We start from the raw sequence: 20,413 nt of genomic DNA on the forward strand, positions 1-20,413 counted from the left end.
CTGACCTCAGGTGATCCACCCACCTTGGCCTCCCAAAGTGCTGGGATAAAAGGCGTGAGCCACTGTATGCAGCCTGCCTTCCTTTTCCGAACTTAACATCTTCCAAAGATAAAGAGCTTCATTATGAATAACTGGAAAAGTTAAACAAGAGATTTCATCCAGAAAAGCAATTTTCCACACACACAAAAAATGCCTCTGAACAAGGTTATTTCCTTTTTTTTTTTTTTTTTTTTGAGACGGAGTCTCGCTCTGTCGCCCAGGCTGAAGTGCAGTGGCCGGATCTCAGCTCACTGCAAGCTCCGCCTCCCAGGTTTACGCCATTCTCCTGCCTCAGTCTCCCAAGTAGCTGGGACTACAGGCACCCGCCAACTCGCCCGGCTAGTTTTTTGTATTTTTTAGTAGAGACGGGGTTTCACCGTGTTAGCTAGGTTGGTCTGGATCTCCTGACCTCGTGATCCACCCGTCTCGGCCTCCCAAAGTGCTGGGATTACAGGCTTGAGCCACCGCGCCCGGCCAAACAAGGTTATTTCCAACAAAGTTGCTGTATCACATCATCTTGTAGAAAAAAGGATTAACAAACTGTTACAACATCAATATCCATCCTAAATTTACTTCCTTAACCTCTCAAAGCCTATATCCCAAACAACAAACAGAGTTACAAAAAAAATCCTGGTAATACAGCATGTGACCTCTAAGTCCAGAGAATTACAACTCATCTGCAACATACAGAGTAGGATACAATGGCCACAAGAATACAGTAAAATAAAAATGTATACATAACAAAAGTTAGAATGTTCAACCATATACCTAAAGTCAAAACAAGCAACTTTTTAAAATTATGGAACTGAATTCTTGTGATTCAGAGCAGCTATAAGCTTCAGAAGTTAAAAATCTTGGCCAGGGTAGCTCAGGCCCATAATTCCAGCAGGAAGCTGAGGTGGGTGGATTGCCTGAAGTCAGGAATTTGAGACCAGCCTGGCCGACATGGTGTAATTCTTGTCTCTACTAAAATACAAAATACAAAAATTAGCCGGGGGTGGTGGGCAGGTGGTGGTTGGCACCTATAACCGAGCTACTGGGGAGGCTGAGGCACGAGAATTGCTTGACTCACACCTGTAATCCTAGCACTTTGGAAGGCTGAGACAAGAGGACCACTTGAGCCCAGGAGTACAAGATCAGTCTAGGCAACACAGCAAGACGCCATCTCTAGTACAAAAAAAGAAGAAAAAAATAAAGCAAAAAAAAAATTTTTTTTTTGAGACAAGAGTCTCGCTCTGTTGCCCAGGCTGGGGTGCAGTGGCCGGATCTCAGCTCACTGCAAGCTCCGCTTTCCGGGTTTACGCCATTCTCCTGCCTCAGCCTCCCGAATAGCTGGGACTACAGGCGCCCGCCACCTCGCCTGGCTAGTTTTTTTTTGGGTTTTTTTGGTTTTTTTTTTTTTTTTTTTTTTGAGACGGAGTCTCGCTCTGTCGCCGGGGCTGGAGTGCAGTGGCCAGATCTCAGCTCACTGCAAGCTCTGCCTCCCGGGTTTATACCATTCTCCTGCCTCAGCCTCCCGAGTAGCTGGGACTACAGGCGCCCGCCACCTCGCCCAGCTAGTTTTTTGTATTTTTTAGTAGAGACGGGGTTTCACGGTGTTAGCCAGGATGGTCTCGATCTCCTGACCTCGTGATCCGCCCGTCTCGGCCTCCCAAAGTGCTGGGATTACAGGCTTGAGCCACCGCGCCTGGCCCAGTTTTTTGTATTTTTTAGTAGAAACAGGGTTTCACCGTGTTAGCCAGAATGGTCTCGATCTCCTGACCTCGTGATTCACCCGTCTCAGCCTCCCAAAGTGCTGGGATTACAGGCTTGAGCCACCGTCCCCGGCCAATAAAAAAATTTTTTAAACAAATCCTTGGTGGCTCACGCCTGTAATCCCAACACCTTGGGAGACCGAGGCCGGCGGATCACGGGGTCACAAGGTCAAGAGGTCGAGGCCATCCTGGCCAACATGGTGAAACCCCGTCTACTAAAAATACAAAAATTAGCTGGGTGTGGTGGCGCGTGCCTGTAGTCCCAGCTACTGGGGAAGCTGAGGCAAGAGAATTGGTTGAACCAGGTAGGCGGAGGTTGCAGTGAGCCGAGATTGCACCAAGGCTGTACTTCAACCTGGCAACAGAGAGACTCCATCTTAAAAAAAAAAAAAAAAAAAAAAAAAGGATCTAGTTTCAGCTTTATGATTTTTCTTATTTAACAAATATTTTGCTGGGTCCAGTGGCTCATGCCTGTAATCCCAGCACTTTGGGAGGGTGAGGCAGGAGGACTGCTTGAGCCCAGGAGTTTGAGGCCAGCCTGGGCAACACAGTGAGACCCTGTCTCTAAAAATAAATAAATAAATACAGGCCTGATACGATGGCTTACACCTGTAATCCCAACACTTTGGGAGGCCAAGGCAGGTGGATCACTTGAGGCCACGAGTTTGAGACTTTGGGCGGCCAAGGCAGGCAGATCACTTGAGGCTGGGAGTTCAAGACCGGCCTGAGCAACACAGCGAAACCCAGTCTCTGCAAAAAATATAAAAATTAGCCAGGTGTGGTGACTCGCACCTATAATCCAACCTTTGGGAGGCTGAGGTGAAAGCATCACCTGACCCAGGAGGTTGAGGTTGCAATGAGCCAAGATCATGCCACTGCACTCCAGTCTGGGTGACAGAGTGAGACCGTCTCAAAAAAAGAAAAAAAAAACTTAGGCCGGGCGCAGTAGTTCACACCTGTAATCCCAGCACTTTGGGAGGCTGAGGCATGTGGATCATGAGGTCAGGAGTTCAAGACCAGCCTGGCCAACGTGGTGAAACCTGGTCTCTTCTCAAAATACAAAAATTAGCCAGGAGTGGTAGCGGGTGCCTGTGAATCCCAGCTACTCAGGAAGCTGAGGCAGGAGAACTGCTTCAACCCGGAAGGTGGAGGCTGCAGTGAGCCCAGATCGCGCCACTGTACTCCAGCCTGGGTGACAGAGCAAGACTCCATACTAAAAGGAAAAAAAAAATTTTTTTTTACAGTATACACCTGTACCCCTACCACCTAGACTACAGTGAACATTTTAACGACTTGCTTCATCAAATTCCATCTCCTTTATAACACAAGCATTACAGAGAGAGAAATTACAGGCTGAAAGGCAAGTGTCAGAAAACCAATGGTTTGGCCAGGCATGGTGGCTCACACCTATACTCCCAGCACTTGGGAGGCTAAGGCATGTGCATCACCTGAGGTCGGAGTTCGAGACCAGGCTGGCCAACACGGTGAAACGCCATCTACTAAAAATACAAAAATTAGTCGGGCGTGGTCACACACACCTATAGTCCCAGCTACTCTGGGACACAGTGAGGTGTGTGTGAGGCACAAGAATCGCTTGAACCTGGGAAACAGAGGTTGAAGTGAACTGAGATCACTCACTGCACTCCAGCCTGGGTGACAGAATGAGACCCTGTCTGGGGTGGGGTGGGGTGGGGTGAGAAGCGGAGGGGAGGGATGACTTCAGATAAAACAGGCTGAAGTCATTAAGTCAAGGAAATTAATATTAGGAAATCCTTTCCTTTTTTTTTTTTGCGACAGAGTCTTGCACCATCTCCCAGGCGGGAGTGCAATGGCGCGATCTCAGCTCACAGCAACCTCCGCCTCCCAGGTTAAGGTGATTCTCCTGTCTCAGCCTCCTGAATAGCTGGGATTATAGGCTCCTACCGCCACACCCAGCTCATTTTTTGTATTTTTAGAAGAGGCGAGGTTTCACCATGTTGGCCAGGCTGGTCTCAAACTCCTGACCTCAAGTGATCCACCTGCCTCAGCCTCCCAAAGTGCTGGGGTTACAGGCATGAGCCACCACTCCTGGCTAGTAAATCCTTTTTATATTTGTACAATTACCATATTAGTTTACTATTTGGTCAGAATGGAATTAGATCTACTCCTACTCTAGTTTTTTTTTTTTTTTAATATCAGATCATGTCATCCCCTTTCTAAAGAGTATCTAAATGACTTCTAATCTCAGAACAAATCCAAAGAATTTCCCATGTCCTAAAGGCCCTATATGATCTGGCCCCTGCCCACCTCTCTAACTTCTTTTTACCTCCAACTTTTCCTTTCACTCCACTTCGAACTTACTTCATTGGCTGCGTATGTTTTCCTCTTTCCCGTCACTTAAATTTAAGATACTATCATAAATATGCTTAAATGTGGCCAAGCGCAGTAGTGGCTCTCACCTGTAATCTCAACAATTTCGGGGGGAGGGGGGGGGGGCAGATCACCTGAGGTCAAGAGTTCGAGGCCAGGAGCGGTGGCTCACGCCTGTAATCCCAGAACTTTGGGAGGCCGAGGCGGGAGGATCACAAGGTCAGGAGATCGAGACCATCCTGGTCAACACAGTGAAACCCCATCTCTACTAAAAATACAAAAAATTAGCCGGGCGTGGTGTTGGGCACCTGTAGTCCCAGCTACTCAGGAGGCTGAGGCAGGAGAATGGCGTGAACCTGAGAGGCAGAGTTTGCAGTGAGCCGAGATTGCGCCACTGCACTCCAGCCTGGGTGACAGAGCAAGACTCTGTTTTAGGAAAAAAAAAAGAGTTCGAGACCAGCCTGGCCAACATGGTGAAACCCCGTCTCTACTAAAAATACAAAAATTAGCCAAGTACAGAGGTGCATGCCGGTAATCCCAACTACTCCAGAGACTGAGGCATGAGAATCACTTCAACTGGGAGGCGGTGGTTGCAATGAGCCAAGATCGCGCTACTGCACTCCAGCCTGGACAACAGAGTGAGACTCCATCTCGAAAGAGAAAAAACAAAAAAACATATATATATGTACACACACACACACACACACTTAAATATATTTACTCATCCTCTTAAAAAATGAAATCAAGCTCAGTTTGGCATAAACTGCATATACTGATTGCAATTCAGCAAGTGTATTTGATGTTTTTCATTATTATTAGCTATAAAAATGTATTTGGCGGAAGTACCAATAAACTGAGACCAACACCCAGAATGAGCAGCTTCAGTGCCTGATTTTCAGTCACATGACTACCGTAATTATGGACATACCGCGGCCTTCACTTAATACTACAGGTCCACAGATTAAAGATGAAGGATTTTATAGTATTTACCAACTTCAAAATGTCTTAGAAATTTTAATCCCACAAATACTTAACAATGAGCATGTCCCCAAAGAGCCCCAAGTATAGAAAGACATGTAACATTAACAAGTTCAAAATTTAGTTATATTAATGTGTAGTTACAAGCAAACAGTTCCATTGGACAGGTATATAAAGGAATAAATGAAATGGTAGTCGGACAAAATACTTAGGATCCTTTTAAAACTACAAATATGAGTGGGCGTGGGGGCTTACGCCTGTAATTCCAGCACTTTGGGAGGCCGAGGTGGATGGATCACCTGAGGTCAGGAGTTCAAGACCGGCCTGGCCAACATGGTGAAACCCCGTCTCTACTAAAACTACAAAAATTAGCCAGGAATGGTGGCCGGTGCCTGTAGTCCCAGCTACTCCAGGGGCTGAGGCAGGAGAATCGCTTGAACCCAGGAGGCAGACGATGCAGTGAGCTGAGATTGCGCCACTGCACTCCAGCCTAAGCAACAGGGTGAGACTCCATTTCAAAAAATAGAAGTATATGGCCAATTTTAAAATCCAGTGACTATGTACCATTTATCATAATCACTAGTAACCATAATGCAATTAAATCCAAGGTGCTGTCTACAGCAGGCTCAAATTAGCTCTCTTAGAAGCTGAACTATCCGTCTTTCAGAGTTAACATAAATCTCTCAGTGCTCTAAGACAATTAAGAAGACACAAACTAGGCCAGGTGGTCACTCAAGCCTGTAATCCCAACACGTTGGGAGGCCGAGATGGGCGGATCACGAGGTCAGGAGATCGAGACCATCCTGGCTAACATGGTGAAACGCCGTCTCTACTAAAAAAAAATACAAAAAACTAGCCGGGCACGGTGGCGGGTGCCTGTAGTCCCAGCTACCCGGAGGCTGAGGCAGGAGAATGGCGTAAACCCGAGAGACGGAGCTTGCAGTGAGCTGAGATCCGGCCACTGCACTCCAGCCTGGCAACAGAGTGAGACTCCGTCTCAAAAAAAAAAAAAAAAAAAGACACAAACTAGCACCTTCTCCCGTCACTGCATGGGCTCCACCCCATGGACAAGAAACACTTGAAGAGCTACCTCTTTTTAACTCTCCCAATAACTTACACTCCCATATGACCAGAATAAACTTTTAAAAAGGAGTTAACTGACAAATGGAAAGAAATCAAGACTACAAAAATACTCCACCACCACCACCACATACATGTGCCCAGGGAATTGTTTACTCGACACATGCAGCACCCCAAATTAATAGTCAAAAGTGACCACAGTTACCTAAAAATATGTTAGCCTGACCTAAATAACTTGGGTTTGAAGCAGTAAAAGTGTAGGCCTTGCTCTAGAAGTTGGACCCTTAAAAAAAAAAAAAATCCGAACACTTAAAGCCATGATTAGGTCAGCCAGGGACCCTTGTACATTCATCTATCTCCCTCAATTGAAGGCAGGACCATCCAGTTAACAAGGGGAGAGTGCTACGTAAGCTAATGAACTGAATTTTTTTTGGCAAATGAATTTTTCAGATTCTCCCAAACTATTCACCATCAACAAGGTTTAAAAGAAGAAACAATGGAATAAGCTGGAACTCCTGAATTTTAGCTGACTCTAGAGGTCAAATGTTTGGGAGTAAATGGAGAATACCTTAACAGAGCAGACAGTTCTGGTCTGCTCCTGACTAGAGAGATAATCCTGGGAAATTTACTTAAGTCTCTGGGACTCAGTTTGCTCATCTGCAAATGGGGTTGGACAACCACACCTGAAAGATTCCTCTTAGATCCAAAATTGAAGAACTATACATTATTCCTACTCTCTTCTTCCCTGCAACGCAGATTTTTATGACAACAGAGAGGATAAATCTAGCATTAGACTTTAACTCAAACCAAGGTGCACCTTATATATTTAATGTCCCCAAGAGACATCAGTGCTCCACAAAAGTAGATGGAACCAATTAAGACAAGTTATCCAAAGATCCTTCAATAAGTCATCCTTTACAATTAAAAACTAGTCTTTTTTCAGTCCAATGTCACTTGTGCCAAACGCTCAAAACAGTATTTCCGCCTATCTAGCCACATCTCAAGGTGACAATCATCCACATGGTACATACACACTACACATCTGGATGATACTAAATAGTTGAAAAATTCTCATCACACACATTTTAAATTATGGAAGTTTTTCAGTTTTTCTGTTTTTCTCCTTCAGGAAAGCAGACTGAAATACAATCTACTTACACACCTGCAAGAAACGTTTATTTTAAAAGACTTTCTTCAAGACAAAAAGAACCAAACAAGTCAACAGAGGTAAAAATTTAAAATCAAAACTATTAACACAAGTGGAACCAATTCTGAGGTAAAAAGGATTCCAATTTTCCACCGTAAACTACTAAACAAGGTTTGTGAACAAATCAACTTGGATGCAAATAGCGCTATTCAATGAAGACGACCTGTAACTGTAGATCCAATCAGTCACTAAGGTACAGACGCTTAGATGATTCCTAATCAATACAGCGACTTAGACTGAGCAATATTGCATCTGTTTTCATGCAACATCGCTTAAATCATTTACAGTTTTGTGGGTTTTTTTTTTTTTCAACTGGAAAATACTGCTTTTTCACTTAATACAGACCCCAAAGCTTTCAGACGAGTTCGGGCGCGTTCGGGGTGGTATGGCCGTAGATCACACCCCTAAGCTTTCAATACAATCTTTTACTTACTTACACAGTCTCCAACAAGTCTGCATTAAAAGAAAACCTACCCAAAGTGTAACTGGACTTTAATCAATATGAAAGAGTGATTCACGTTTCTCGGTAAACGTAAAAAGCAAAATGGAGTTGTAAAGAGTTTCTTTCCCATTTCAACTCCGACAGCCACGCGCACTTTCAGCTGCCGGCCACACTGCGCGGTCGGGGGCCCGGCCCAAAGCCCCCGCCCTGCCCGGCGCTGCCGGGAGAGGAAGCGCCGGGGACCGAGGGCAGGCAGGCGGGCAGCTTGGGATCCACCAGGCCCGGCCGGGCGGGGGAATAGACACTGGAGACTACGGGGCGCGCTTCCGGGGACTGCGCGGGCGGGGTCGCCGCTTTGGGACGCGGGGCCTGAGCCGGGAGTCAGGTCAAAGGTCAGGGGCGGCTAGGCCAGGCGAGCCGCCGGTGGGGCGCGGCCGCTGCGGGGCGGCGGCCTGCCGGCCGGAAGACTGCCGGGCGGGCGGGAGGGCCTGGGGCCCCGCGGCGCCTGGAGGGAACCTTTCCGCTCACCTCAGGCAACGAATCCGAGTCCAGCCTCTTCGCGCCGGGAACGCCGGTCCGCGAGTCGCAAGCTCGGAGACTAAGGCGGGTAGCTGAAGACCAGACCGCGGACTAACGAGAGAACCGACGGAGGACCGCGGGCGGCGGGAGGGAAGCGCGAGAGAACGAGGGCGGGCGGCGGCGGGAGGGCGGAGAGCGACGTGCGCGCCCCCGAGTGCCCAGCGGGCTCGAGCCGACCCAGGTCGCGGCCCCGCGCACGCGCGCGCACTCACAGCTCATCCACTATTGCTCAGGAGCGCGGCCACGCCCTAAAAGCAAAACCCTTAACCAATCATTGCAGCCGCGTGGGGCATCACGGGAACTCCGGGGCTATAAAAGACCTGGTTGCTATTTTGTACTCCCGGAGTCATTCATCCGTCGAGCACCTGGGTGGGGCTAGGTGCGCGTGCGCGGTTTTAATACTCCTCCCCAAACTGCCAACACTTCACGCAAGCGAAGTAGGCCCCGCCCTGCCTAGATTTACGCGTGCGCACTAACGGGCCTGGCCCCGGAAGATCACACGCGTGCGTGGTAGGGACTACGGGGACAGTATCCCGGGTGGGGCGCGGGCCAGTCATGGCGGAGCCCTGGTCTGGGCAGGCCTTGCAGGCTCTACCGGCCACGGTACTGGATGCGCTGGGCGCGCTGGGCAGCGAATTCTTGAGGGAGTGGGAGGCGCAGGACATGCGCGTGACCCTCTTCAAGCTGTTGCTGCTGTGGTTGGTGTTAAGTCTCCTGGGCATCCAGCTGGCGTGGGGGTTCTACGGGAATACAGTGACCGGGTTGTATCACCGTCCAGGTGAGGCTTCCTACGAACCTCCGTGGGCTGGCCGCCCCCGCCCCTACCCTCTCCCGACTGTATCATTGGGTTCCCCGCTATCCTGCAAGAGGCTCATCAGAACTTAACATTGGTTCACGGCCTTACCACCCTGAACGCATCTGACCCCGGAAGCTAAGCCGGGTACTTGGATGAGAGAACTTAACGTTGTACCCTGACTCATGCCACCATACCATTTTACGCCAGAATCCCCACCAGTCCACCCATCACATTGTATCTGTTCCTCAGAACTCTCACCTGGCAATACGATTAGTCCCTTAGGACCCTCACTAGACTTCACCAAACAATGCCAGTGGTCTCTAACCTGACCTGGGCTGATGCCTGCTCAGATCCCCACCCACCCCAGCCTGCTGCAGCTCTGGATGTGTTTTTGCCTCCAGGTCTAGGTGGTCAGAATGGATCCACGCCTGATGGCTCCACGCATTTCCCTTCGTGGTGAGTAAATCTGTGCATACCACAACCCCATGCTTAGCATTCCAAGGACACTCCTGTGCTGGTGACAGAAGGGAGTTCTCAGGCTATAAGCCCACCAGCTTAATGGCCTTTGCAGCAAGCTTCAAGTCTGCACGTAGAGTTCAGGCTTCGAGTTAGGATGACATCAAGGTCTGGACAGTCCATCAGCATGTTGTTCAGCAGCCTGTAGGACAGGTGGTGGTATTGTCATAATTTCAGAGAGATGAAATGATAGGTTTGTTGGATTCCACTCCGCACAATCCCCTCAGTTGGGAAGGCAGTAATCTCTGTCCTTAGCACATTGACCTCATCAGGGTCAGCCTCCTCTTCTGCAAAACATGCACTCACTAATCAGGGCATTCATTCAGATAATCTCTGGGCCCCTATCACATAGGGACCACACGAGGCCCAGAGAACAAAGACAACCCCGGGCCCTGCTCATGGGGAGCCAGGGATTTATTAGGGGTGCACGGGGCAGGGGTGGTCAGGGAAGGCATCTCCCAAGAAAGACACCTAGGCCAAGATCAAAGGCCACAGGGTGACAAAGTGTACCTGGCAAAGGGAATGGATAGAGCAAGGCTAAGAGGGAAGGATAAAGGGTGACATATTAGAATAGGTAAGACTGTGATGCTGGAGCTTGAACGTGAGAGCTTGTTGGACCTTGGGAGCCATTAAAAGACTAACTCAGCAAGGCTGTGATCTGATCTAATTTGCCTTTATAAATGCCTACTTCATGGCAAGTAGATAAAGCGGTCCAAGAGTTAGGGCTAGAGGTTAGAAAGGCTGCCACTGCCCAGATTTCTGTCTTGGAGAAGACGCCAGGCCCCCTGGCTGCCTGTAATCCCAGCACTTTGGGAGGCTGAGATGGGCGAATCACTTGAGGTCAGGAGTTTGAGACCAGCCTGGTCAACATAGCGAAACCCCATATTTACTAAAAATAGAAAAAAGTAGCTGGCATGGTGGTGTACCCCTGTAATCCCAGCTACTCAGGAGGCTGAGGCATGAGAGCCACTTGAACCCAGGAGGCAGAGGTTGCAGTGAGCCCAGATCACGCCACTGCACTCCAGCCTGGGCATCAGAGTGAGACTCTGTCTCAAAAAAAATAATAGGCCAGGCACGGTGGCTCACGCCTGTTCTTAGAACTTTGGGAGACAGAGGAGGGTAGATCGCGTGAAGCCAGGAGTTTGAGACCAGCCTGGCCAACAGGGCGAAACCCCATCTCTACTAAAAGTACAAAAATTAGCTGGGTGTGGTGACATGCACCTGTAATCCCAGCTACTTGGGAGGCTGAGGCAGGAGAATTGCTTGAACCCAGGAGGTGGAGGCTGCAGTGAGCTGAGATCTTGCCATTGCACCCCAGCCTGGGCAACAAGAGTGAAACCCCTTCTCAAAAAAAGAAAAATAATAACAATAATAAAAAAAAGGAATAATTAAAAAAAAGAGAAGGATGGCAATGCCATACTAACATGGAGAACCAGGAAGAAGAATGGGTCTGCAGGGAGGAGGTGCTGGGCCCAGGGTGGGCTGTGGGAGATCAGCAGAGAGGTCTAGATTGTTATGTGACCTTACTGAGCCTAGCTCAACCCTCAAGAAGGAGCTTGGGAGAGCCAATTTCATCAACTGTTCTGCCCATGGAATAACCCCTCTCTCTTCTCTCTCTCCATCACTTTCAGGGAAATGGCAGCAAACGAACCTCTCAAAACCCACAGAGAATAAGGGAAGGCAGCAGAGGGTCTCCAAGGGCATCACTGGGTCTGCTGGCTTCTACACTGGGTTCTGCTACTCCCCAGACCTCAGGGACAACTGCTGGGGGTTCGGGGTTGGTAGCAGGGTACCCAGTGCCTGCAGGGCTGGGCCTCTTCTGCCTCTTGGCCCTATGTCCTCATCCAGGCACTGGGCAAGGGAAGAGTTTGCCTGTACCCTTATCTGGGTGCCTTAAGAAGAGAGATTGTGTTCCTCCTCTCTCAGGGGTGATAACTCAGGAAGCCTCTGGGTTGGGAAGGCCATCAGTTCTTTTGTCTTACGTTTCTTTTCCTGTCCCTCTTCCCATCCCCCTGAGATATGATCCCATAAAAATATTTCCTGAGTTGGCCAGGCGCGATGGCTCACGCCTGTAATCCCAACACTTTGGGAGGCCGAGGCAGGCGGATCACGAGGTCAGGAGTTCGAGACCAGCCTGACCAACATGGTGAAAACCCCATCTCTACTAAAAATACAAAAATTAGCCGGGTGTGGTGGCGCACACCTGTAATCCCAGCTACTCAGGGGGCTAAGGCAGGAGATTCGCTTGAACCTGGGAGGCAGAGGTTGCAGTAAGCCGAGATTGCGCCTTTGTACTCCAACCTGGGTGACAGAGCGAGACTCCATTTCAAAAAAAAAAAAAAATTTTTTTCCTGAGAGGAAGCCTGAGGTTGACCAGCTCTGAGATTTGAAAGGCAGGTCTGTTTTCTCCTAAGCCCTGAGTTTTCTGAATCTCTGGTTTTGCTTTTTTGGCAAGGAGCCAGGGAATCCTGACCTGAGCCAGACCTTAAGCTCTATGGTTATTTAGCTGGCCATTCAGGTATAAGGCAGGGTGGTGTCCCTGCTGGCACCATCCAGATGGAGGCACCAAACATCCACATCCCTGGCCCAATCAGACTTCTCCTGTGAGCCAGGCAAAGAAAATTGTCATCTGCCAACTGTCCTACTCATATTCCTCTCAGTCCTTCTTGGGGGTAAGCTGAGTACCTGAAGGAGCACAGCTGAACCGCTGGGGTAGCTTCCTACCCGACACTGCTTAAGTGCCTATGGGAATGTGGGTCTGTACCTTGTCCCCTCATAGGATGGTACCAAGCATTTAGTGCACAGTGGCCCGGTCATAGCCTGCAGCCTCATCATTACCCATCTGGATCTGGTACAAACACATGTCACAGCCTCAGCTCCTCCCCACTAGCATCTTCTCTGCCTTCAAGAACCAGGCAGCCCTGCCATGTCACAATAGGCCAGAGGAGTTTCCAAAGGTATGGGTGGCAAATGCCCCTATAGAAACACCAGTACCTGAAAGCACTGTAGCCCTGGACCTGCCTCCTTCCCTCATGGCCATACTTCTGCTTCCATCCGTTGGGCCACCAGCCACTTTAGTGACCCCTGCCTACTTCCTTCCTGTTGGATGTCACACTTCCATCTGGTTGCCTTTGCCTAAGCCATCTTTGTGGTAGAGGGGCACTGGAATTGCAGCTGTACTGAGGATGATGGTCTTCACAGCCCCAGGCCCACCCACTGATACTACTGCACAGAGTCAGGATCTCACATTTCACCCCAGGCTCAACTGAGGATGTGGCTTATTAAACACGGAAGTGCATCGGTTGTTGTGGTTATTCAGACAGAACAAGGGTATGCATGCACAGGGGCAGTGAGAGAGGGAACATCCTGGAAGCTGTTTCCCCTTGGGACCCAGATGCAACAACTTGCAGGGAGGGGAGAGGTGATGCCAGCTCCCTGGAGGAGCAGGGATGGGGTGCCCAATGGGCAATATCTCCATTCTTATAGACTGGCCCCTTTCAAGGAGAACCTATTCCAAGCTTGTCTTGGAGGCCAGGAAGGCACGCACTGGGTTGGCATTTCAGGAACCCTGTGAACAAAGAACAATGAAGCTAGAGACTGGCAAGTAAGAAGGAAGTTTAATTTTTTTTTCAGGATTCAGTGGAGTCCATTAATGCATACCAAGAGCAAAGATCAGCCCAGGGTAAGGCAAGTCTGGGAGGAAGCCCACCCTGCCCTACAACAGCCCTGGAGCTCAGAATAGGTGGTGAGCCTGCCATGGTTTGCTACTGGGCAGCACACTAGACCAACTTGGGAATGTGGAAGAGTAAGTCTCTGTTCCCTCAGCCATTCCCAAGTTTACACACAGGCATAGCAGCCCTACTATGAGTCAGCAGTCATTCCTGACTTGCAGTAGGGACAATTTGCATTTATGGAAAGCAAACTGGAGGGGGTGGCCTAAGTCCACACCGCCCGTGTTATCACCCTTTGCAATGTGAAAAACCATTGTGAGGTAGGTTGGGCAGGTTTTATCCTCCCCACAAAGGTGAGCCTTTGCTCCACAGCCAGCACCTGGCAGAGTGGGAGAGATGGCAGAACCAAAGTTTCTCATTACCCTCCATTGTGTGAGCTGGTCTGTCACTCAGAAGCAGGGTCCTGAAGGAAGCTGGAGTGGCATGAGTTAGGTGGAGGGAATAGGTGGTATGGCCCCTCAACCAGACAATTAGAATCAGCCTCCACCTTAGCTGCCCACCCCCATTGAGTTCTGCCTCAGCTTCTTGACTAACCCCTTGTAGGATGCCCTCTAAGGCAAGACTCCTGGAGGGGACAGCCCCACCCTGAGCCATCCTCACTTGAGGGTATAGTAGTTTGTGGGCACAAAGGGCATCTTGCTGACTACAGCTATCTGCTGCTTCCGCCGCACCTCTACCAGCAGCATTGTCCCTGGACGACTGTACTCGCAGGGCACATAACCCATTGCCACATTCTTCTTCAGAGAGGGCGAGGGGCAGCCACTAGTCACGGTACCTGTCAAACAAGCATAAGCCATGCATTAGCACCACCCTGCCAGTGCCCCCACCCTCCTGGGGAAGAGACAAGGGCTTCCCAGCTTCCCTGGTCCACCTACCAATCTTGGTACCCTCCATGTTCAGGATGGGACTGTGTGCCCGCATTGGGGCCCCCTCACACATCAACCCCACACGCCTCCGCTGCACCTTGCCCTTCAGTTGGGGAACAATGACCTTGGCTCCAGGGAAATCCATAGCAGCTCGGCGGCGCTTCCCTGGAGAATGACACATGAGACATAAGCCACAGCCCATAGAAGTCCTGGCCACAGGAGGTCCTTATGAAGTCCTCAGGTAACACCCATCTAGCATCAAGGCCCCTTTGCTTGGGCTACTCCAGGTTCTATTCCTCCCCTCACTGCCGTCAGCCAAAAAACCACCTCCTACCCCTTAGAGGCCATGCTGCCCACCTGCTGAGCATCTTCAGTTTCTCTTTTCTTTTTTTTTTTTTTTTTGAGATGGAGTCACTCTGTCACCCAGGCCACAATCTCGGCTTACTGTGAACTCTGCCTCCCGGGTTCAAGCAATTCACCTGCCTCAGTCTCCCAAGTAGCTGGGATTACAGGCATCCACCGCCATGCCTGGCTAATTTTCATATTTTTAGTAGAGACGGGGTTTCACCATGTTGGCCAGGCTGTTCTCGAATTCCTGTCCTCGTGATCCACCCGCCTCGGCCTCCCAAAGTGCTGGGATTACAGGTATGAGCCACCATGCCCAGCAGCATCTTGAGTTTCTAATAGGCAAAGCCACAGTGGCACCTTCAGGAAAGGGAGGCTCAGGAAGGCTGAGTCACTTGCTCCAGGCTACATAACCTTTGGAGGAGTTATGGGCTGGTTAGTCTTATTAAGGGTCACCCCAACCTCCAGGACCCCATCCTTGAGTGCTGGCCCAGCTCACCCAGTGTCCAGCTGAGGCTGCCCTCCACAGGTGTAGTGTGTTCATCAATGTCATTCCCGTATAGGCAAAGGCCTGCCTCCAGGCGCAGACTGTCCCTGGCTGCCAGCCCTGCCAGCTTCACCTCTGGGTTTTTCAGAAGAGCTGTTGCCAGGTGAACTGCCCTTGCTGCCGGCACCGAGATCTGTATGAAACACCAGAGGGCAGATGGGAAGCTCCCTGTACCACACACCTTCCACCCCTCATGTGCATCTTGTGCCCTATACTGCCCCTTACACTACTTCTTGACACACCTCCACACCGTCTTCTCCTGTGTAGCCACAGCGGGTCACACGGCAGCCAGACACGCCAAACACCTCCATCACAGCACTAGTCATGAAGGGCAGTTTCTTCAGGTCATCTGCCACGCTGGCCTGTAGTACCTGGGCTGCAGTGGGGCCTGGGCCCAGGGAGCCAGTGACCAAGTATTCAGGTCCCAGCACCCCTCAAAGCTGGACTAAAGCCTTATTCAGGGACCAGAACAAGCCCTGAGCAAGTCTTACTCTGCAAGTGGGAGAGGATGCCCTTGTCCCTAGCCCATGGAGCCTTGTAGTAGGTAGGAGGAGGGCAAGATACCAAACTTAAAATTATGGCACACAAATATCACACCTTCTACACCTTCTTCTTGGTATGGTCTCTGTGCTAAGCAGTCAATGAAGCCAGTAAGGCAAAGATTGGCTCCAACCCCAGCCCAGCCCTCTCACCTTGCAGAGCTAGCAGGGCATTATCCAACACCTCCAGGCCCACATCTCTGCCCTGGTTCTGAAGCTCCCTGACCTTGTCCTAAAAGACAGAAACACCACAAGAGCATCTGGGGCCACTTACTGAGCACCTACCATGGGCTGGACACTGCAGAGCTGGACAGTAGTAAGACAGTGGAGAGGAGGAGGGAGAAAAAAAAAAGGTAGTAGGCTGCTGCCCATCTTACAAGGTCACATAGCTACTAAGTGGTAAGAGATGACCCAACCCCAGGTCTGCCACCTCACACCCTCACCAGAGGGGCCAAGGCCCCCTCCCCATGCCTAATCCCCCACCACCAAACCCTGGCATGCTCCAGAGTGGGCCTGCTCTTGAGTCTTATAGCTGTTCATTCACTCAAAGAGCCACTGTCCGGGTCCCTTGTCTGCGCCAACCCTGTCCTGGACAACAAGGATGCTGCTCTACGAACAAGGAAGACAAGGTGCCTAGAACACAGGGGGTGTACCTGCATGAGGGCCAAATCTTTCTCCCAGCAGCCAGCGTTGGACACCACATACAGGTGCCCCTCAGAAGTATTGGTTACAATCAAGTCATCTAAGATGCCTCCAGCCTCGTTGGTAAACAACGACAGTGTACCCTAGGACCAAGTGGAGGGCAAGGCCAAGGGTGAGCCAGACACACCCCTGAACCCACTTAGCTACCAAAAGGTTATGAACCCTAATGTGAAGGACTCAGGGTGTGCAAGGTGCAAGTCTGGGCCCAAGTCCAAGGTCTTTGGTCCTCATGCACCAAGTAAGTTTTCATCCCCTCCCTACCTTGGGGTGCTTCCCCGATCTGGTGAGACCTCTGCACCCCTCCCCACTCTGTACTGAGAGCCCCATCTGATGCTTCATCTATGACCCCTAGGACCTGCTGCTTCACCTATCCAAACCTGGGACAACTCAGCCCATGTTTTGCCAACCCACAGGACAAAAGCTTCAAAGGTCATCTTGATGATCCCAGGCTCTTCTAAGCACTCCATAGCAATGCCCCCAAAACACTTCCTTAGCCTCCTCACTGATGGACAAAAAGCCTGAGGTTGAGGGGGTCACATGAATCACCTGGGGATCTTGTTAAAATGAAGGTTCCGATTCAGCAGGTGTGGGGCAGTGCCTGAGAGTATATTCCTAACAAGCTCCAAGGATGCTGGTTTACAAACCACACTTTTTTGTGTTTGTTTTGTTTTTAGACTGAGTCTCGCTCCATTGCCCAGGCCAGAGTGCAGTGGTGTGATCTCAGCTCACTGCAACCTCAGCCTCCTGAGCAGCTGGGACTACAGGTGCGCGCCACCACACCCAGCTAATTTTTGTATTTTTAGTAGAAATGAGGTTTTGCCATGTTGGTCAGGCTGGTCTCGAACTCCTGACCTCAGGTGATCCACCCACCTTGGCCTCCCAAAGTGCTAGGATTACAGGTGTTTGAGTCACGGCGCCTGGCCAGGGACCACATTTTGAATAGAGAGGGGTTAAACAGAAGGGATGGCCAGAGAGCAGCATATTAACCTTGGTTTCTGGCCTCCTAGCCTGATGTGGTAAGGCTGGGATATTCCCCTCTCTACAAATGTCTGGGTCTCTGGAAATGACTCAGGGATTCCGTCCCCCAAGACTGCAAGCCCTGAGAAGCTGTGTTTGACTCATCTCTGTGCTCCTAAGCCAGAGGTAGGGACTAAGCCCATTTGCTGGCTCATGACTAAGAAAACTCATAGAGCAGAAATAAAAGGGCCCACCTGGTTTGGTCTTAGCTCTGCAATGTCTCCAACCACTAGACTCTCCATCAGCTTCACCCGGTCACTACCAAATATCTTGGTCTGGGGAAGAGATTGAAAGCCTCAGGCCACTGCAACAGCTACAACCCAAAAGGCCACTAATCTAGGATGCATTCTCCCTGCCATCCACAGTGCAGTCCAGCCCACCCAAAGTGACTAACCAGTCTTTTGGTTCTACACGTGGCAAAGGACCACCTTCTGATTTCCTGACCTCCCCCAGTCACTCTGTGCTGGGGGACTGCCAGGGAACTAGACAGGACCTAGCACCTTCCTGAAATAACCTCTTTTCTTTTTTTTTTTTTTTTTTTTTAGACAGAGTCTCTCTTTGTCATCCAGGCTGGAGTGCAGTGGCTCGCTCTGAGCTCACTGCAAGCTCCGCCTCCCGGGTTCAAGCCATTCTCCTGCCTCAGCCTCTGAGTAGCTGAGACTACAGACGCGCACCACCACGCCCGGCTAATTTTTTGTATTTTTAGTAGAGACCGGGTTTCACCGTGTTAGCCAGGATGGTCTCGATCGCCTGACCTCGTGATCCGCCCGCCTCGGCCTCCCAAAGTGCTGGGATTACAGGCGTGAGCCACTGGAAATAACCCCTTTTCAAACCAACACCCAGCCCAATACGTGAGAGTGGGTGTCAGCCCTGGAAAACCCGGGACATTAAGGCACACCACTTAGTGGGGGCAGACTAGAAGGATGAGATGATGATGAGACCCTCTGAGCTCATTTCCTTGGGGCCATTGACCTATCCATGACACCCCCATGACCTCTAGCTCTTCTGGGAGGGCTGTCCTTGGAATCCAGTTCACAGCAAACAAAGCAAGGAGTGCACCACTGTAAACAGGGAGGAAGGCCTGATCAGGCGGCCAGCGTGCTCCCCTGGCTCACCTGCAGCATATGAGACACGTCAAAGAGCGAGCAGTGCTGGCGTGTGTGCAGGTGCGAGTCAGTGTGACTGTCCCGGTACTGCACTGGCAGACTCCAACCCGCAAACGCCACCATTTTCCCGCCGTGGGCCAGGTGGAAGTCATAGAGCGGTGTCCTGCGGAGCACGTCCTGCAGGCGGCTGGGCTTAGTGCCACCAGGGCCCTAGCCCCCAGCCGCTTCCCTCCCCCACCCTCCAAGATCAACACCCTCTATCCCACCTGTGCGCAACTGAGTGGACGACACAAGGCCGGGGGCAATGCCTGCAAGCGAAAGCCCAGATGAGCCACCACACTTACAACCCTCTGCATCGTCGCCTGCAACAAGTACAGATGGCGCACAGAGGACACCACACTGCCAGGCACGCCGGGAGATGTAGTCCAGGCCTCTGCTCAGACAGGTCTCTCTCCGGAGCAAAGGATCTGAAGGGGGCGTGGGCAGCCCCGAGGGCAGGCTGGGATTTAGAGCAGAGAATGCAGGAACTCCCAACCATAGGGAAACAGCCTCCGGCTCTTTCGGCTGGCTTTTCAGGGCAGCTTGGGCAATCCAGAGCTGATTGGGCTGCCCAGAAGAGAGCTAGGGGCTAGACTGCCCCCTGCAGAACCGCCCTGTCTCCAAACAGTCAAAGTTCCAGAAAGGGCGGAAAGTTCTGAATCATACCTTTAGGACCTCAAGGAAGTAAGGTCAAGTAGGGGTGGGGAAGGTGGAGAGGTCACAGCAGGGTGGAGCCAGCCTGGCAGGTAGGCAGCACCATAGTAGTCTGGCCTCATGTGGACCCCTAGGTCCACAGCTCTCCCACCAGGCAGACACAGGCAGCCAGCAGAGTCATGCATTCCACAAGTATGTATTGATCTTACTGCATACCAGGCCCTTGGATGGGGACACAGCCAGAAATGAAGCATGGTCCCTGCTACCACAAGGTCCTCTTCACTCACACACACATTGAGGACTACTGCTCCATCATGCTTTCCAAAGCAGCTGAGTGGGGCTATGTAAGTGACCTTGCAGGTAAAGTCGCCACCTGGAAGAACTCATAGGTAAGAGCAGACGGTGGCCACCAAAAGCTCACTAAACTCTTCCGAGAAAACTGTTGAGCCGCACACATGTCCAACTTTCCAGGTCCAAGACATACTGCAGTACTGCTTCATAATAGCCACCAGGTGCAAAGTCAGGAAGAACCAGAGGGAAACAGGTTTTTCTCACATGAAGGAAGAGCAGCCTGCATCACTTAATGGTTGGCCTGAGTTAATGGAGGACCTAAGCCTCTTAAAAGGCAACAAGACAAACCCTTACTTGGACCCACTCCCTACCCTGGCTGATCTCCCATCATGCTGAGCATCTCTCTTGGAGAGGGGCAGGCCGGGTGTGGCAGCACATGCCTGTAATCCCAGCTACTCGGGAGGCTGAGGCAGGAGAATCGCTTGAACCTGGGAAGTGGAGGTTGCGGTGAGCTGAGATTGCACCATTGCACGCCAGCCTGGGCAACAAGAGCGGAACTCCATCTCAAAAAAAAAAAAAAAAAGGGACAACTGGGAGAAAGGATAGGGATGTGCTTTGAACTATGTCAGATGGCAGAAGGGTCCCAGTTCCTTTTTTTTTTTTTTTTTTTTTTTTTTTTTGAGACGGAGTCTTGCTCTGCCGCCCAGGCTGGAGTGCAGTGGCCGGATCTCAGCTCACTGCAAGCTCCGCCTCCTGGGTTCACGCCATTCTCCTGTCTCAGCCTCCCGAGTAGCTGGGACTACAGGCGCCAGCCTCGTCGCCCGGCTAGTTTTTTG

General features: G+C 50.8%; 3 protein-coding genes across 5 annotated transcripts in view; 1 reads left to right on the plus strand and 2 right to left on the minus strand.

Moving 5' to 3' along the window:
• Positions 1-8,755, minus strand: part of RHOA (ras homolog family member A) — a 61,116-nt gene extending 52,361 nt beyond the window's left edge. Inside the window, exon 1 of one of the 2 annotated variants that reach the window (XM_033207330.1) lies at positions 8,378-8,755. The gene's annotated coding sequence lies outside the window, so the exon portion shown is untranslated. Of the gene's footprint in view, positions 1-7,840; positions 7,860-8,377 lie in introns of those variants that run through there. The other variant, XM_033207340.1, reaches the window with a different exon arrangement.
• A 13-nt stretch (positions 8,756-8,768) lies between these two features.
• TCTA (T cell leukemia translocation altered) lies at positions 8,769-13,038 on the plus strand. The gene is made up of 3 exons (XM_033207365.1): positions 8,769-9,206; positions 9,626-9,680; positions 11,372-13,038. Exons 1-3 carry the CDS (start codon positions 8,984-8,986, stop codon positions 11,412-11,414), a joined length of 321 nt encoding a protein of 106 aa, XP_033063256.1. The 5' UTR covers positions 8,769-8,983; the 3' UTR covers positions 11,415-13,038.
• Positions 13,039-13,338: 300 nt separating this feature from the next.
• Positions 13,339-20,309, minus strand: AMT (aminomethyltransferase). Of its 2 annotated transcripts, XM_033207266.1 has the most exons (9): positions 18,860-18,951; positions 18,603-18,770; positions 17,682-17,762; positions 16,422-16,553; positions 15,922-16,000; positions 15,472-15,617; positions 15,182-15,362; positions 14,347-14,502; positions 13,339-14,246 (listed from the first exon to the last, which is right to left on the minus strand). In XM_033207266.1, the coding sequence occupies exons 1-9, from the start codon at positions 18,947-18,949 to the stop codon at positions 14,068-14,070; spliced, it is 1,212 nt and encodes a 403-aa protein (XP_033063157.1). In that variant the 5' UTR covers positions 18,950-18,951; the 3' UTR covers positions 13,339-14,067. The 2 variants fall into 2 exon arrangements, with proteins under 2 accessions (XP_033063157.1, XP_033063167.1); XM_033207276.1 differs by lacking the exon at positions 18,603-18,770 and having other exon boundaries at positions 13,960-14,246; positions 18,860-20,309.
• Between the last annotated feature and the right edge of the window lie 104 nt (positions 20,310-20,413).

This window comes from Trachypithecus francoisi, unplaced genomic scaffold, assembly GCF_009764315.1.
Source record: "Trachypithecus francoisi isolate TF-2019V2 unplaced genomic scaffold, Tfra_2.0 Lachesis_group0, whole genome shotgun sequence".
Lineage (NCBI taxonomy): Eukaryota > Metazoa > Chordata > Mammalia > Primates > Cercopithecidae > Trachypithecus > Trachypithecus francoisi.

Coding starts and splice junctions, on each gene's coding strand:
- AMT (XM_033207266.1), bottom strand. CDS start 18,949: ATGCAGAGGGTTGTAAGTGTGGTGGCTCATCTGGGCTTTCGCTTGCAG. Junction 15,363..15,471: donor CAGGAGAAGACGGTGTGGAG/GTGTGTCAAGAA, acceptor TGTTTCATACAG/ATCTCGGTGCCGGCAGCAAG. Junction 14,247..14,346: donor CATGGAGGGTACCAAGATTG/GTAGGTGGACCA, acceptor CTTGTTTGACAG/GTACCGTGACTAGTGGCTGC.
- TCTA (XM_033207365.1), top strand. CDS start 8,984: ATGGCGGAGCCCTGGTCTGGGCAGGCCTTGCAGGCTCTACCGGCCACG. Junction 9,207..9,625: donor CGGGTTGTATCACCGTCCAG/GTGAGGCTTCCT, acceptor TTTTGCCTCCAG/GTCTAGGTGGTCAGAATGGA. Junction 9,681..11,371: donor TCCACGCATTTCCCTTCGTG/GTGAGTAAATCT, acceptor CATCACTTTCAG/GGAAATGGCAGCAAACGAAC.